Genomic DNA, 18,369 nt, shown 5'->3' with positions numbered 1-18,369 from the left:
AAAAAAAAAAAAACAACTTGCATGTTTTACATTATTAAGAAAAAAATAAAACTAAAATGTTTGTCTTAGCATTTTTTTTATCATTAGGTTTTTTTTTTAAAAGAAAAAATAGTGAACTTAATTTGCGTTTTTTTTATGCTAGTATCTTTATAAAAATAAGTATTTTGGTGTTAGCATATTTTCAAGTATATTTTTTTTATGTATATTTGGACTTAATAATCATTATTAAATCCATTAGGACTTGGCCAAAATTAAAAGGCTTATCGGGTTGACATACCTAATTTTTCAAAATAATAAAACCACTAGCCTTGTCTTTATAAAAACAAATATTTATTGCCCATACTTGAGGTAAATGGACTCATCACTACTAAAAATTTTATAAATACAAACGGAAACATTAACGAAATTTTATTAATAGATAGATTACGTTGAATTTTACTGATAAACTTTTCAATGCTATATCCATTGATAAACACCGACGAAAACATTTTATCAATATATATAGAGAGAGAATTGCAGTGGGAAAAGAAAGAATAAAAAAGACAGAAAAATATGATGAAGTGTAACTTTTATCATCTTTATTGACGGTAAATTTTGTTTGTAAATATACCGATGAAAATAATTCATCGGTACATACCAATGAAATTATAAACGGTATTGCAGTGAGATTCAAAAGGGCAAATCATATGGCGATGTGACACTTTTTACTGATAAAATGATTGATAGAATGCCTGACAGAATAATTCTATTGGTAAATCCATTGATAATATTTAATTTATGACATAGTGATTGACCATCCTCTCCCCCTCCCCTATTTCTCCTTCTTCCTTATATATATATATATTGCAACAAACAACCACTTTCTCCCTCCCTCAATCTCAACACAATTTAACCTTTCATAAAAATTCGGCCACCACAACACTTGATTTGTTAGCATTCATGTTCTGATTTAAATTTTATTGAGGATTCTCCATCTTAAGTAAGCAAATCTATCAATTTTTTATTTGAACACAATTTTTTAAATCTTATTTTTTTGTATATTTTGTAGTATATGTATTGTTTTGGGTGTTTACTTATTTTTGTAATTTTTTTTTTCTCATACAATTTTGTTGTATGGATTTATATTTTTTACATGTTATAGTTTGTTTTAGATTTTTTTTAAAATTGTATTTGTTTGTAAATTGATGAAACTTATATTGAATTTTTTACTTCGGTGTTTTGTGATGAAATAAATAATGACTCATTTAACGGGTTTGTTTAATATTTTATCAATTTTATTCTTGATTTATAATTTTTGATAAATGCGTAGAAATTTGAATTTATGTAGATATATATAATTGATGATGAATTAAGAGAACTATTAAAATAGATTGAATATGATTGAGCTAAACCAATATTTTTGCAAATTTATTTAGTTAACGTAGTTAATTAATACATGTTGTCATCATTATTTAAATAGGTTTGATATAAGTAATTGATGATTGTTCATGGATGTATCGAGATTCACCCCAAAGGCTGCAAATGATAGATTATTATAATGGGGTTCAAGATTTTATCAACTACGCACTATTTAATCTAAGAAATATTAGTGGATGTGATATTAGATGTCCATGCAAGAGGTGCAAGAATAAAAAATTTATTGATCCATATATTGTAACAATGCATCTGCTACAAAAATAGTTTATGAAGAAATACATGTATTTCTATGCACATGGAGAACCATATGTTTCTCATGATACCATGGTAGAGAGGATGGTTGGGTCAACTTTTAATGATAGCAATGTGCATAAAATTATAGATGACAATAGTAATCTTTATAGAAATATGATTATGGATGCAATATGAATGAATTAGGGTCATGCCGATCAATGTTCAATTACAAATGAAGAACCTAATGCAGACATGACCAAGTTTTTTTTTATCTTTTGAAATATTCTAGTGAACCATTATTAGATGGTTGCACAAATTACAGTAAATTATTGGTCGTTGCACAAGTGTTTACCATTAAGTCAAGTTATGGGTTTAGTGAGGCTGGTTATGAAAACATTATCAGATAGGCGTGAAGCATTTTACCAGGAAGGGAATGGGCTGAAAGATAACTTTTATGTTATTAAGTCTATGATGAAGCCCCTCGATTTAGGATACCAAAAAAATGACATATCTCTAAATTTCTGCATGTTGTATTAAATTGAAAATACAGAGTCGACTAAGTATAAAATATGTAAGCATTCTCATTATAAATCCATAATTGGTAGGGAAAAGACTCTTGTCGCATACTGAAATCAAGCATCATCTTCTCTTCTTATACAAAGGTATGTTGTCTTTTTTCATTTTCTCCTTTTTTTTGGGTTTTTTAACAATCTCTTTTCATTTGTTTTGTTTTCCTTTTTTGTTTTATTAATTCTCAGCTGACACCAAGCACGCCATAAAGGTAAGAGTTTTTTCTTATTCATTTTTATTCTTTATTTATTCTATTTTTTTTTTTTTGCATTATTTTTGTTCCTTGTTCAATTTTGTGTTCAATTTTAGTTGTTATTTAAATATTTTTTTTCATTATTTTTGTTAATTTTTTTCAATTTTATTATTCAATTTCAATTAAATATGTAGGATTAATTTTAATTACTATTTTGAATTTTTTTTAATTTAGATTTTTTTAAATTTAGGATTAAATATATTACCACTTAGAAAATGAGAATTTTATGTGAAATTGAATTATTCTAATTTTTTTTCCATTAATTTGTGTAGATGCCTAGGGAAAAGTCTATTACATATTATAAGGACATGATCACTTCTAGTTCTTCTAGCAGCGATGCTGACAACCACAAGTTATTATGTGCTAATTGAGAACAGACACCTGAGACACATGCATTGACTCACAATGTAGGTTCATCGAGTGCGATGCCGCAATGTCAAGGGGGTCCATTCATAGCGAGATCCATTTACCCACAAGTAAATCATGGTATTCAATCAAATATTGATGAAAGCAAATCTCATTCAAGATATGTGTTTACTTTAAAAATTTGTGTTATGAGTTGGAAAAGTTCCAAACAAGAGACCATAACAAATTCTACAACTGAAGCTGTATATACTTCTATGTTTGAAGGGACAAAAAAGATTGTTTGGATTAAAAATTTTATATGTGAACTGAAAATGATTCCTAGAATTATTGATCAAGTAGCCTTTTGTTGTGATAACAATAGGACCAGTGCAAAAGCAAAGGAATCAAGGTCTTATCAATTATCCAAATTTATACTCAGACAATTCCATCTAGTAGCTATATTGAATTGACAATGAATTAAATTATTTAATTATTTAATCCTAGTTTATTTAGGATTGTGATTTATATTTGGGTCAACATATTAGAACCTAATGGGTTACAAACATTAAGAATCATTGGTCAAAAATTAAACTAAGATAATTAATTAAGTGTGAATTAATTGTAAATACGTTTTAGAATTTGAGTACTAGAATGTAATTAATATATGGGATTATAATTTTAGACCTAGAAAAATCAAGTAAGGACTTGATTGAATAAATTTTTAAAATTATCTTGAAATAATATAGGTGATATTATTTAGAGAGCAAAGTGATATTTTATCATTTTATAAGGTTATTAAATTTTTTTTTATATAAATAAAATGTCATGTCTCATATATATTTTATAAACATATAGAATACATAGTACACAATTTTACTATACAAATACGAAGAGTATAGAAAAGAAAGAGCTAACATTCAAGGTATAACAAATCTCTCTCTCTTAAAAAGATTGAGCTTTAAGATATTTTTAATTGGTGTTTTATGTGAATTATTGTTAGAGGCTAAATAATTAGATGGTTTGTGGTTTGCAATAATTCAATTTTAAAAAAATTGATCAAGTCCTAAAAAAAAAAATTAGATCTTCAAGCAATATTAACTCAAACCATAAATGATCATAGATTGTTTAACAAGATCCCTTGGAAACTCCTATTTTTTTAGTTATCGTTTTTCGCTTCATTTATGTCTTTTAAAGAACCCTAACATGTTGGTAAAAGGTAAGACTACACTGAATCTAGTTTATAATGGTTTAGGTAGATCGATGGTTATGCATGACTGGGTCAAAGGGAGATAACAGCTACCTTTTTCCTTATTTCTTGTTCTTTTTCATTTTTCTTGTTCTTTCTTTTGTATGTGTAACTTTATATATAAGGTATTTCTATATAAATAATCTAAATAAATAAATAAAAAAATAATAAAAAAATAGTAACTTATCTGGCACCAAAAGTTACTCTCGTCTCGAGTAGTAATATAAAGTTTCTGAGGCAAATCTCCAAGTTACAACTGTCCAACGGGCCTGGGTTTTGCCTTATACGAGACGGTGGCAGCTGGAGCGTGGAGGGCAGTCTGAAAACAGATCAGACTCAGAGTTCAGCTACTTACAAACCCAACCAAAAAACGCCCAATCCAATCACATGCATTTTCCTTTCCACAAATCTCTTTATCGGCTCTTGTTGTTTAGCTAATTACTTGAATGAGTCGGCTGACAAGCGCAATGTCACCATCCGACACGTATCACAATTCTGTGGTCACGGATTAAACAATTTCAACCAGCATTTATTTAATTTCTATGCTCGGAGACCTACTTCAAGGCGGGGTCCAAGGCAGGCGCCATTATATTTATGTATGCCTCAAAATAATCATTATTTGCAATGTTTGGCGTTGCGGGCGGATCAAATTAATGTATTTAAATACTACTCCTCCTCGTCCCAAGACTAATAGCATCTTTGCCGTTGGGTTACCAACTGAGCCTGCAAATATCTTTATATTAAATTAATTAATTAATTTAATATATTTCTAAATAAAATATATTTTTTTAAAAATACCCTGTATCTCAATATCAAATACACCCTCGATACCACAAACCTAACTAAATTATTTAAACAATAAACTAAACTGTAAAAAATTATAAGAATCCTTAGCAGCTATTATCTTCTCTACGTACAGCACGCCTGTAAAAAAGACAAAGTATATATAAAAAAGCTATGGGAAAATCTGGTTGTTGATAAATTTAAAAGAAGGTACAACCACCAAACTCGGTATTAGTGTATTACAGTTGGCTGTGGGGACTCTGACTTGCGCCACGTAGCTTCCATGGTGGTATCACAGCCAACTATACGTTCATAAAGTAGACTGTTACCATTGTATTAACGCATGACCGTACTCTATCACAATACCTGAAAAGGCCTTGTATTTAATCGCAGCCAATACCGGCCTTTAAAATTCAAAAGTCGGCATTATACTTTTTTTTTTTTTCTCCTTTCTTGAAAAGAAAACACCGAGAGGGTCCCAGAATTCACCGGGTCAACGGTCAAAGATACAGCAATCCTCGAAAGCCAAAGCACACGCTCGCTCCTGTTATAATAGTTCATCTAAAATGAAAGGGGAACCCGCATTTGCTTCCCTGATGTCTTCTCTCCTTGAAAAAACGAGCTGAGCAACAACACACGGAATAAATTCAATCTAAATCTAAATCAAACGATCATCGTCAAAAAGCCAGATGATCGAAGCAATGGACGGCTTTGATCGGCTCCCGGACTCCTTAATCCTCCTCATCTTCAACTCTATCTCCGACATCAAGACACTAATCCGTTGCCGTTCCGTTTCGAAACGTTTCAACTCACTCGTCCCCCAAACCGAATCCCTCTCTCTCAAAGTCGACTGCGTTATCTCAGCTGAGTCGGACTCCGACTCGCTCTTCACTCTCTTCAAATCTCTCCTGAAATCCATCCACGATCTCTTCAAACCCGACCCCAAACCCACGGCCCGAAACCAAACCCAGAACTCCCCGGCCCGAATCCTCTCCCAGTTCGACCGGATCCGTGACCTCCAAATCGAACTGCCAGCTGGCGACTTGAAATTAGAGAAAGGAGCCGTTATCAAATGGAGAGCTGAATTCGGCAAGTCGTTAAAAAGCTGCGTTATTCTAGGGTTTCGCCGCGTAGCAAATCCCGATGGAAATAGTGCTGACGAGGAAATTGATTTTACGGGAGGGTTAAAAACAAGAGTTGTGTGGGCAATAAGTGCGTTGATTGCAGCATCGGCGAGGCATTATCTGTTAAACGACGTCGTCAAGGAGCATAGGGAGATGGAGAGGCTGGTGTTGGTGGACAGAGAGGGGGAAGGGACGGTGGCGATGGAGAAGGAAGGGTTGAGGGAGTGTAGGGAGGCGGCGCGTGGAGGACAGTGGGAGGAGGACGGGGGGAGGACGGTAGTGCCGTGTGTGAGGATGAGGATGAGGCACGAGCAAAGAGTGCAGTTGAAGGATGGAGTTTGGATGGAAGGTGTGACGTTGGTGGTGGTCAGGCCTTGTAGCGGCGGAGGGGATGGGGAGGATGCTGAGTTGGCATTGGGTGCGTTTGGTGGTGGGATTTACGGAGAAGCTGTACAGGTACTTCTTAAGAATAAGAGTTATTTATTGGAAATGAATTCCTTCTAATGCCGGTGTGTTTTCTTGTTTTACGTTTAAGATTTTACACTCGAGGTTGTATTTACGTGTACATGTTTTTGAGAAAAATAAAATTAATAATAAAGATTTCAGCATTTTGACTCAATTTGTAACGGAAGATGTCCCTTCCCTCGGCGGCCTTAAAGCCAAAGAGCAGGGTAGGTGTGTATCGGAAGATGAGTGTGGATGGATGGTAGACTGACAGCCAACGTTGAGGGGACAAGACAGTGAACACTCCAACATTCTAACGTCATCTCCCCATGCCAACAGCATTGATGTGTAAAGAGTTGCTGCAAGAAACCCGCAAACTCAAAGACCGAGTTAACTAAATACTGTGAACAGTCTTCACAAAAGTCATTTGATTTTACTAGCAGAATTTTGCCCAAATGAATGCAGCATTCATTTGGGCACAGAAGTCATTTGGCATTCAAGGGCAGAGATATAATGTTTGTCTACATGGCCACTCCGCCACACATCGTAACCATCATTTTAGGCACAAGTAAACTTTCTTGAAGAAAAATATTTGTAAAAATTCTAATGATTTGAATTCAAGAAAAAATAATATATCTTCTTAATCAAAAACTCTTTCCTTATTCATGTGTTTATTTTTTTTAATGAAAATATTTTTTTTATTAAGGACATTGCTTTTTAAATAAAAAGTAATTATTATGATCATAAACACAGGTTTTACTATAGAAATAAAAAAAAATTATGTATCAATCATTTGTATGAATAAATATAAGAACAATAAATCTGAGAAAAATTATATGAAAAATTTACAATAAAATATATATTTTATGTTTATTGAAATTAATTAGAAAGATTTTCAAAACATTGTGCAAAATATTATATATATAAATATATATATATATATATATATATATATAAACAAAAGGCCGAGTATGCTTGGCTAAAAAAAAAAAAAAACCCTAAGGCTTGCATGATTGATTTTATTTTTAATAAGTATACAACATGTCGTTTGCCTAGATTTTTTTTTTAAATTGAACGTGGCATCCATATGAGCAAATCACAACTCAGCATTTTCTCGTTCAAATTACAACTTCTAGTAACTAAAAAATCAAGGTTAGAGTAAGTCATAGTCAGAGTTTTAGGACCCAGGAAATCCAATTTTAACCTAAAAATATCATAGAATCTCTATAAAACTATTTCCAAGCTTAAAACACTATTTAATTAGTTTTAAAATTATAAATCAAACCAAATTAAAACAAAAATCATGAGTTCTTATATACTTTTATCGGCATGTTTGAAGGACAAAACCACCTCCATTAAACTCTTCTCTTTAAAATAAATCCATTGACACAATAATCTGCCTTTTCATAAGTGGAATGTCATTGACTATCCATTTTATCTCTTAATCTTTTATGATGACTCTCTATCCTCCCTTATTATACGAGAATTGAAATGTGAAAAAAAAAAAAACTTTAGGATCAAAATATATAAAGCTAAAAGAATATGCCTAAATCAAAACTCTAAGGATCAAAGTGAAGTTTTCAGCTTTATTTTAACAATAGAAATGAAAAGGCATTTTGTTTTATTTTTAGGTCAAATTTGGTCATTGTTCTTTCAATTTTTCTAACTATAACCTAAAATTCTTTTTCGTAACATCGATTTTTATTTTAACATTGGAATATTCTTCAACACTTCACATATATGAGAGCATGCAAAGTGAAAAAAAATCTCAACACATGAAACCATGTTAATATAACTTGGTGTTAATGACAAACAATTTGGTGGAAGATCAGCATGCAAATATATAAATTATGGAAGATTCTTTGTAAAAATTATGCTTAAAAATAAGGAAGTATGTCCTATCATTTTAGCTATAAATAGAAAAGTATAAAGGGAGTATGAGGGACAACAAACACAACAAAATATAATAAGAAAGAAAGATATTTTAGAGGTAGTACAAGAAATTGTCATAAGTGGCAGTAGTAGCTGTAGTTTTCTAGCAGAGATTGTAGTTATACAAAAGCCTATAGTCATCCTTGATTTCTTTCAAAAACCTATTTCCAAACACTTATATCATTATAACATTGCAGTAAAGCTATATCCTTAATTTTAACGTGTTACTAGAGCTTATTAAGATTTTTTTTTTTATTGCGTAACACTTTCATCATCACTTCCACTAGTAATGTTGTCATTTCAGCAACATCAAATTATAGTTTCATGCTATAACATTTTATAAGTTTAGCACTCTCGGTTGACTTTCACAACTTTAGACCTCAAAATTCATTCTCTTAATATATATTTTATGTGAGACCAAAATAGTCTTAGATTTACCTTTCATGCTAAGGTAAACCTTGCCTATGCAATTTTATTGTGATCGTAAGCATACCAATGTTGGGATTTCTAAAATACTATATATAATAGAAATGTTAAATTTAAACTCTTTTGGGAGTCCAAAGGATCTCATTAGATAGATTTGTTGTTGTTTAGGGCTTATACTAAGATTACTTGAAGATCAAATATTCTTTTTTACTTTAAATAATTTCTTCAAGGCTGGGTTGTCATAAACTATAAATCGTCCAAGTGTTCAGTCTCTAATAGTAATCCACACAAACTATTAGTAAGAAATCTCTTAAACCCTTTTAGGAGAGTGAGATTATTATGGCTTTGAGTGCTAACTCTTTTCTTTTATGTTTTTTTAAGTGTTATGTTTTGTACAAAAAATAAAAGGCATAATATTTTATTTATAGGAAAATCTGAAAACTCTATAAATAGTAAAATAACAATTTTCCCTTGAATAATATCACATATGTTATTTTAAGATAATTTTAGAAATTCACTCAATTAAGGTATAAAAGATACCTAAAACTAATATATAGATGCTTGTCATAAAACATGTTTACTAAACTGAACCACATAAGAACTCCATATGGACATATCACATCTTTCTATTAAAAGACTCATGTGACAGGTGTGTAAGTGATCCTTAGACTTGAGATCACTAAGTTATCTTATATAGAGAGTGTTATGTTTTGATCATGTTACACGTTATCTTGGTAAATGTAACAAATAGGTAGATATTGGATATAACATAGACTATATGATGGTATTTAAGTGATCAAAAGAGGATTCATCATCCTAGATGAATTAGAAAAATGTTCCACATGTTCTTTGACAGCTTAATTTCATTGGTAATTCACATGTTCCACATTACATGAAAATTATAACTTATTCAATTTTACTTATTATTTTATTTAGTAGAAAAAATATACATTTCTTAGTGAATACAAACCAATTATTTGCAATATTTGAAAATATAAGGCTAGGATTGCCTTTAATCAGCAATTCACACGAGCTCACAAAAAAAGCCATGTTAGATAGAAACACCACAAATATTATGAATAGCCTTGATAAAAGTTTTGCTTAGATAAACAATAATGATTGGAATCAAATGATCAAAGATGCTTGGTCCACCCTTGAATTTCAAATGAGATCATAATGTGTAAGGTTAAATCGTCTAACTAAAATAGATGTGAAAATAGGCACTCATTCTAGAGGTACAATATTATTTGCATTGTATCAGGCTCATATAATAAGAATTTTTTATTTGTTTAAGATAATAAATTAAGTTTTTTATATTTATCTAATATTTTTTTTTTTTTAATGTTTATAGCAAGAACAAGCAAATGAGAAAGAATCTCCATGAGATGATGTGTTTTTGGTGTTGCATCAGAGTGTTAAGTAGTCTAACACCTTTATAGATAACAAGTCTAAAAATATATTGTTCATACTTTTATTTTTTATATATATAATTTAAATATTATCTAATATTCAAATAAATTTATTATTACATGTAATTATTTTAGAAGAATTACAAAAATAAGATGATTTCAAAGTATGAAACCAATTGAGAAAATCATCCTTCATTTGATGGAGCAGCTTGGTGTGTGGTTTCAAGAGGAGTTATAAGAGGTTAGGCATATAATGCACTTGGTATGCCAAAGTCTATAGTTAGCATTTGTTCTTCATCATATTCCTATTCCTACTTGGTGGAGTCAACATATCCTAGTTTATCTTCTCTGGCATGACAAGTGTAGATGAAGAAAAATAATAATTAGATTTTGACATAAAAACTGCTTCCATGAAAGAATTTTTTAAGAACAATTTAGGATACTTTGGCATGACATCAAATATGGAAAAATGTATGTCGGCACCTATAGCCTTATTGATGTTGCCATATGTTGGCTCACTGATGCCACCACACATGGCTTCACAAATTATGGTACCTATAGATCACAAATCTCCACCAATATATCGACCTAGGTCTTCACAACCATATCTTTGTCCATCTAATTATATTGGTCTATAATATCATGGTTTATTTCCACCTCTAGCTTAATGATTGTATTTTTATATTGTATCGTGAGTTATTTGCATTGATGTAATTAAGTTTAATTGAATTTTAAATTGTATTACAATTTTTTTTTTTATTTGACTTATTATTGTTGATAAAGTAGTTTAAAATATTAATGTGTGTTGTTTATATATGTTATACCACTTTTAAAATAAAGACAAATAATTAATATTTTTTTATAAATAAGGAAGAAAACTACTATGAAATAATAATAAAAATTACATGGCAACCGATTAAAAAATTAACAAGATTTATATCAGCATGAAGAAACAACCCAAGGTTCCCTGTCAACACCCATCTCATCAACCCTTTTAACATAGTCCTTGAGGTCTCTGGCTTAAGAATAAATAAACTGGCGTCACTACACACAAACTGGACGATCTAGGAAGAACTAATCCGACAACCACAGAACTAATCCCCCAAGCATCTTTAACACCTTATAAAGGTCGGTATTCAATCCTAAAACATCCCTCAACACTGAAATTGAACAGCACTGCTATATAAAATCAACGGAATTAGCTGCTACTATGCCAGTGATGCCAGTTGGGCTTAATGTTTCTCTCAATATTGCACGCAAGGATTTCTTTTGACAAGTTTTTGAAAGTTCTGTGAGGAATAGTTATAAGGCATTCAGAGGAAAGTTGGGGTTTTTGGTTCTTGATAGGGGGCTGCATTTGTTTTTTTTTTTTTTTAAGGGTTTTGATGAGTTTTAAGCTATAAACATGACGGAGAGTAAACACAGATCAAGAGTGAAACATGGCAAACCTCGAATTTGTTTCAGTCATGCCCACAACGCTTCTTCATTGTTGTAGTTTCTTTCTGAGCTCTCTTTCGTCCAAGTTTTGAAGATTAGGGTTCTATCTATGCAGCTGCAAAATCAAGGAAAAACAATGATGGGCTGAATTGGGCCTCATCTGATTAACACTTGGATTTGAAACTTCCTAAAAACTGTCCTCAATTTTAATGTATTATAACTTAGAATTTTTAAGTTAAAAATTAAAAAATTTACTCGTTTTTGAAATGTACTTTTTTATTTAAGTAAAAATTTATTTCTAATTAATTATATTTATGATTTTTAAATTAAAAAATAATTTAAATCAATTTATAAAAGTAGTACTCATGTCAAACATAATTAAGGCATCATCCGAATTTATAAGTGGAACCATAACGGCAATCACCATACTTTAGAGGCAATCATAGTTCATAAATTCATAGACTTTTCCTAGTAAATCATGCCGGTAAATTAGTTCAAATCTTACGGAAAAGGTGAAACAAAGTTATTATGGTCAATGATCACAGCACAAACAGGCTCTCATGATGCATGAAAAATTGAACAACGTGAGAATTTGACTTTTTACCACCTGGTTTTATTGCAATTATTCAAACCCTGCCTTCGATGCAATAGAAGCATCATTCTGGAACAGTAAATAGTATTGCATGGCTGATTCATCAAACAGGATCCATAACTATGCTCGAAAAACAAAAGAAAAAGGACTTAGTGAGGTTTGACCCAGCGGTTAAAGGGACTTATTTTCTTCTTCTGCATTCTGGGTTCAAACTTCACCGTGCACGTCTGTCATCCCCGCGGTGCCTTACATGTTCACTGGGTTTGCAGGATGTTCAGTGAGCCGTGTGATTAGTCGAAACACACATGTAAATAAAAAAAAAAAAATAAAATAAAAAAATGACAACAGTCCATGGAACCTTCCTCATCCCATGATGACGTGGTCTAGCAAAAACTAGATAACTGGCGCGTGGCCGGTATATTGTTTTAATAGAAAAAATATATTAATGTGATGCAAGTGTTTCTAAAAACAAATTTAATACCTAGATCATTGGTATTGGTTTGATTGGATTTAATAAACTTCATTAATTTAATAAGACAAATACAAAAAATACAATGACAGTAAATAAATAGAGATAAAATTAACAAAAAAAATAAAAAACAAAACTCGAACTAAACCCATCTAGGTTAGCACACTAAATATGCAAAATGATCATGACACTATGTTAACTAGTCAAAAAAAAATTAAATAAAACCATGAAGTTCAATAATCAAACAACTTAATGTTGAAGGAAGAAAATGAAAAAAAAATAGTTTTTTTTTCAAGTAACAAAAAAAACTCGTGTCAAATTAGGTTAACCTGTTAACCTTGCGATCATGAGCATAAGATTGGGATAATTTCATAGAAAGAAAAGCAAAAAAAAAAAAAAACATGAAGTTCAATTCGAAAGAAAAATAAATAAATAATGGAGTCCAATCTTAAATTAAATAAATAATTAAAAAGATTTATTCCTAACAAATTTAATGTTGAAGAATGAAACTGGAAAAAAAAATCATTTAATTTTTTTTTCATTGTATAAAAAATAACAATCAAAAGAATGATGATAAAATCTAATAGGAAAAAAAAATCAAATGATGATGAAATCGTGAAAAAAAAATCAATTTTAAATATTATCTCAAATAAAAGAAATATATACCAAAAGAAGAGAGACCAAATCTAACAGATAAAAAAAATTAAAGGAGGATGAAATTGAAAAAACATTGAAATTTTATAAAGCATCTCAAATAAAATAAATAATAATAAAAAATAGAGATAAAATCTAAAAGAAAAAATAATTGAAGAGCTACAATAAAAAATTGGAGGGAGAGGTGTTAAAATCGAGGAGAAGAAGAGAAAAGAATGAAAACAAAATAAAAATACCATTGGCACTAATTTGGAGGATTCCTAGCCACACATGTTGCCTAGTAATGGAGGCGCCACCGAGATGAATCGAACGTTGCACACATCGCCCAAATGGCATTGGCGACTACTACACGCTCACTTGTGTGTTGTACGCACTAACCTTTTTTTTTTAAATAATAATATTTAATATTTATTAAAATATCAATTTGCCTCTTACTCTACTTAGCTATAACAAAAAAAACCAAGTTGAAAAATATTAAAAAACCCCTTACTCTACTTAAGGGTAATTGAGTCATTTACCATGTTTTAAAAAAAAAAAAAAAGCCCTGTATTGAAAGTTTAATATTTTTTAAGGGTAATTAAGTTATTTTACTATGCTAAAAAAGTTTAAGATTACCGATTTGTTCAAATCAATTTGATAATAACAAATGAACTATGTGAAAAAAAATATATATATATATATATATATATATATATATATTATCCTAATAGCAAGGTAGTTGATTATATTTGAAAAATTATAAAATAAATATAGAGCTACAATGGTTTGTTGATCGCTATATTTTTTAAGGAACACATTGAAGGCCGACCCAATATAGAAATCACCAAGAAATAAAACCCTGAAGTCTACAAAAGTGGCCATGTGAAAAAAAATATTACCCCTAATAACAAGGTAGTTGATTTTGTTTGAGAATGATAAAATAATTATTATATTATTTCAATCCATAGTAACAATAAATTCAGAGTCAAATTGATTTGTTGATTACTATATTTTTTAATGAACGTATTGAAGGCCGGCCAATATTGGAATCACCAAGAAATAAAACCCTAGAGTCTAGAAAAAGTGGCTAACTTCAAGCTATCTGATGTGTAAAAAGAGTTGATTTAAAAAAAAAAAATCAAAACCATATAATTTTAATTTTTTAAAAAAAAAATAAAATTGACTTGTCTTAACTACTACATTCTGTAACCCGATCTTACGATCCCCTCAGGTGTAATAACTACGGTGTCCAAACCAATTCTCATGTCCGGGGATGGAGGCTAGTAAAATGTCAACAAGAAATATCACATTAAAACAGAGGGAGAAAAGAATGATTCATTGGGTTTTTTTAAGTGGATGATTTATTGGATTTTGCTTCTCATTTCATTGATCATGTGGATATATATATATATATATATATATATAAGGGCCTTAGGCCATCCCAATTCCCATCATTTCCGTCATTGATATAACAGGGAACATAGATTATTAGCTCACAGAAACATTATATAGTGAAATGGGATTTCATCGATCTATTATTTAACTAAGCAAATATTAATCACAAAGATTATTATTATTATTATTATTATTATTATTATTATTATTAATGATTCACTAATTAGTGTAGAAGATGTATCATTACAACATCTGGATGCAGATACTTTTTATTTTGACACTTTCTGCATGGACACCTAATACCGTCTCCGGTAAAAAATTTCTGGGAATAGATGTTGCGAAATTAATAAAAACCCCTGAACCCGTTACAATAATCCATCCTTCACAATCCTAGGGGTGAACCTTGATACATCCATGACTTATATATATCAAACCTCTACAAAATTATGATGACATCATGTATTAATTAACTAAGTTAGGTAAATAAACTTGCAAAAATATTACTTTACCTCGAAATTATCTAACAAACCAATCATAACTTTTCATAAATATTAAATATTCATTATGATCATTTATTTAATGTCTATACGTACAAATTAATATATATAAATTTACGAAAATTACCAACACCGGTAATACCATTGATAAAACTTAAAACAAACCCATTAAACAAGCTATTAATTATTTCAAAACAGCATATGTAATTCAGTAATTCCATAAAGTTTTAACGATTTACAAACAAATATAATCTTACAAAATCTAAAACAAACCATAATAGATATACAATTATAACATTCATATACTACAAGTTTGTTTGAGAAATAACAATAAAACATGTATAAATACTAACAAAATACATATACTAAAAAAAACAACAAAATTGACATTTAAATGTTAAAATTTTAAAAAATAGAATTACTTACAAAAATTGATAAAATTCATCGGAAAATCAAAACACGGATGTTGTGACCACAAAACTTCAAGAAATATAACTTGTTGTGCTGAGATGAGGGAGATTTTTGTTTGGGTGTTGGTTGTTTGCAGATGGGGAGAGTTGGGATTAGAAAGAAGAAGGAGAAATAGGGGAGGAGAGGGTCGGCAGCAGGGAATTATATTAACTTTTTCCGACGGTTTCATCGACAGAAATATCCGTTGATGTATCCGTCGGCTTTTTTATCGGAAAAATAGACACGTCACCATACAGATCAGCCATTTCAAATCCATCGGTGATTCTATCGGTATTTTCAACTGTGAACCTGTCGCGTCACTGTACTGGTCTGTCGTTTTGAATCCATCGATGATTTTGTCGGAAAAAGCTTCCCCGCCAAAAACCTCCACGTCAACGACCTGCCTTTTTTTTTTTTTTAATTCTGAACTTTCCATCTGTAATTCGGTCGGTAACTACCAACGGACACTATCAGCCAGTAGTTACCGACTGAATTACGGACGGAAAAAATTTTGTCGGTAATTTCGACCTCAAATTACCGACAGAAATATTCTGTCGGTAAATCCGTTGCTATTAAAAGAATTTCTGGTAGTGTAATGAACTCAGCCTGGACAAGCTTTTCAACTAGTTTTCTTCAATTAACCGTCTATTAAATTTACACAAGATCAATACTAAGATGCCATATGAGCAATTTATGCGAGTTATGCATAAAAAGCTACTCGGTCAGCAGGGGGGTTGGATTCATACGGACCAAAAGTATATTTGATTGGGATAATGAAGTGTATTACAATTGACAATTATGGTATAATTGCATAGTCTAATCCACATGAACTAGTAGATATCCATATAATAAACATTCAATAGAATAAATGCATTTGAGTGTGGAATTAATTGAATTATGAAAAAAAGCTAAGACCCACAAGCTAAGAAGATAGAGATGCTGCAACTCATGACAGGAAGTACAGGGAACAATATCAGTTCTTAAAACTAAGCTTCAAATCCTTCCATGTCTCCATGATGAATAATAGATGAAAGGACATGCCATATCATGAGATACTACTTTATTATGCTCAACAGTAGTGCTTGGCCCTCGTGCTTCTTGAGCCTTTCTTAAAGTCGTGAGGTTCTACAACAAAGTAGAGAGTAATAAACTAATAAGCATGACCCCCCAGCCCCGTCCCTCTCTTTTCTCTTGATGCTCGAAAAGGGTCTGTGCTCATTGCCCCTGGATTACAGCCTGTGTGCTTGAGTAACCCTTGATGTTTGAAGGGTGAAGATGTATGGATAAGGGAACTGTGTAATTGTTTGGCAAAGAAAATGGTTTTTATTCATGCAGCAAAAGCAATACCATATGGTCTAGTAATCTTCAATACACTAAAAGGATAATTAAAAACAGGTTTGCGATTTAGAGATGGCTTGGTGAGACACATGACGAAGCACAAGCAATTGGATAATAGCAAGAAAAACATATTAATGACCGAAATAGAATAGGACATAAGAACTTTAATCCGTAGTTTTATTGTTAAAGAGAAAACACTATTATGGTTAATCACTTTTAAAAATTTGTAAATCCTTAAATAAGGCCAGAAACCATTCTAAACAAATTAAAAAAACTCGAAAAAAAAAAGTAATTAAAAATTCTAAACAAACTAGAAAAATAAATTATCAATATTAATACACGATTTTCTAAACTAAATACCGAAAAATCATCATAAGCGAAAATATTTTCCTAAACTAAATACAAAATAATAATAATTAAGAAAAATATGTTTTTTTTCTAAAAATTCTCTTGCATTAGTCTTCCCAAGTAAAAGAAAAACTCATCCTTGAGTTCCAATCATCATGTTCTCGTTGTTGCCAACCACTTAAAATAGTGTTATTACCCTTGCACTCTCCTTTAACTTGTTCCACACCGACTTGGATAAGATAGGCTAAGAATCAATTCCCACAGTACCCTTGACCTTGATAAAGTCATCATAATGTACACTTACTCCCATTATTTGAACTCTTCACCTTCTCTTTTTTTTTTTTCTCCTTTTCTTATCCATAATTCTAGACAAAAACAATACATTTTTATCATTGCTTTCAACAACAAACTCCTCTCACTGTATATTACATTGTATTATTGTGCATCATATATGACATTCCTATCATATTTCCATGGTTTGCCCAATAGTAAATGACACACATTCATAAACACCTCATCACACTAAACATTATCAAAATATTCTTACTTATCAAAATATCTTGAAATTTTTATCAACCAAGTCAGCTAGCTTGTTTAGCTTAGAGTGACTCCTGGTTTTCAGTTGGAGCTTCTTTACTCCCTTCGCGGACACCATATTCCCACAGTTACCACTGTCTATTATTAAGTTGCAGACCTTATCTTTTATGGTATACATCTAGTGGAAAATGCTAGTGTGCCACTAATCTTCTTTGAATCTCCATTGGGAGTCAATGGATTATTTTAGATGACTAGCTAGGTTAACACCATCATCTCCGTATAGAATCTCCCCAATGCTATCTAAGTCATCATAAACAAGATCAGTCACATCATCTACAGGCTTCTCTATTAATAAATTCTTATTTAGATGACTTTTTGGTTTGATGCACTCATTAGCCTGGTACCCTAATTCGCCACATCTATAACAACAAATTTGAAAAGTCGAACCAAAACTCTGACATGTACCCTAACTTGTTGATTGCTATTTTTTC

The 18,369-nt window shown here is 30.9% G+C and overlaps 1 protein-coding gene across 1 annotated transcript; it reads left to right on the top strand.

Moving 5' to 3' along the window:
* The first annotated feature begins 5,407 nt into the window (after nt 1-5,407).
* LOC118030440 (F-box protein AUF2) lies at nt 5,408-6,590 on the top strand. Its single transcript, XM_035034552.2, has one exon. The coding sequence runs from the start codon at nt 5,537-5,539 to the stop codon at nt 6,473-6,475; it is 939 nt and encodes a 312-aa protein (XP_034890443.1). The 5' UTR covers nt 5,408-5,536; the 3' UTR covers nt 6,476-6,590.
* The last annotated feature ends 11,779 nt before the right edge of the window (nt 6,591-18,369 follow it).

The sequence above is a fragment of the Populus alba genome, chromosome 5, assembly GCF_005239225.2.
Source record: "Populus alba chromosome 5, ASM523922v2, whole genome shotgun sequence".
NCBI classification, from domain to species: Eukaryota; Viridiplantae; Streptophyta; class Magnoliopsida; order Malpighiales; family Salicaceae; genus Populus; species Populus alba.
The sequence above is the reverse complement of the archived record's forward strand: the minus strand, read 5'-3'. Positions and strand labels throughout refer to the sequence as shown.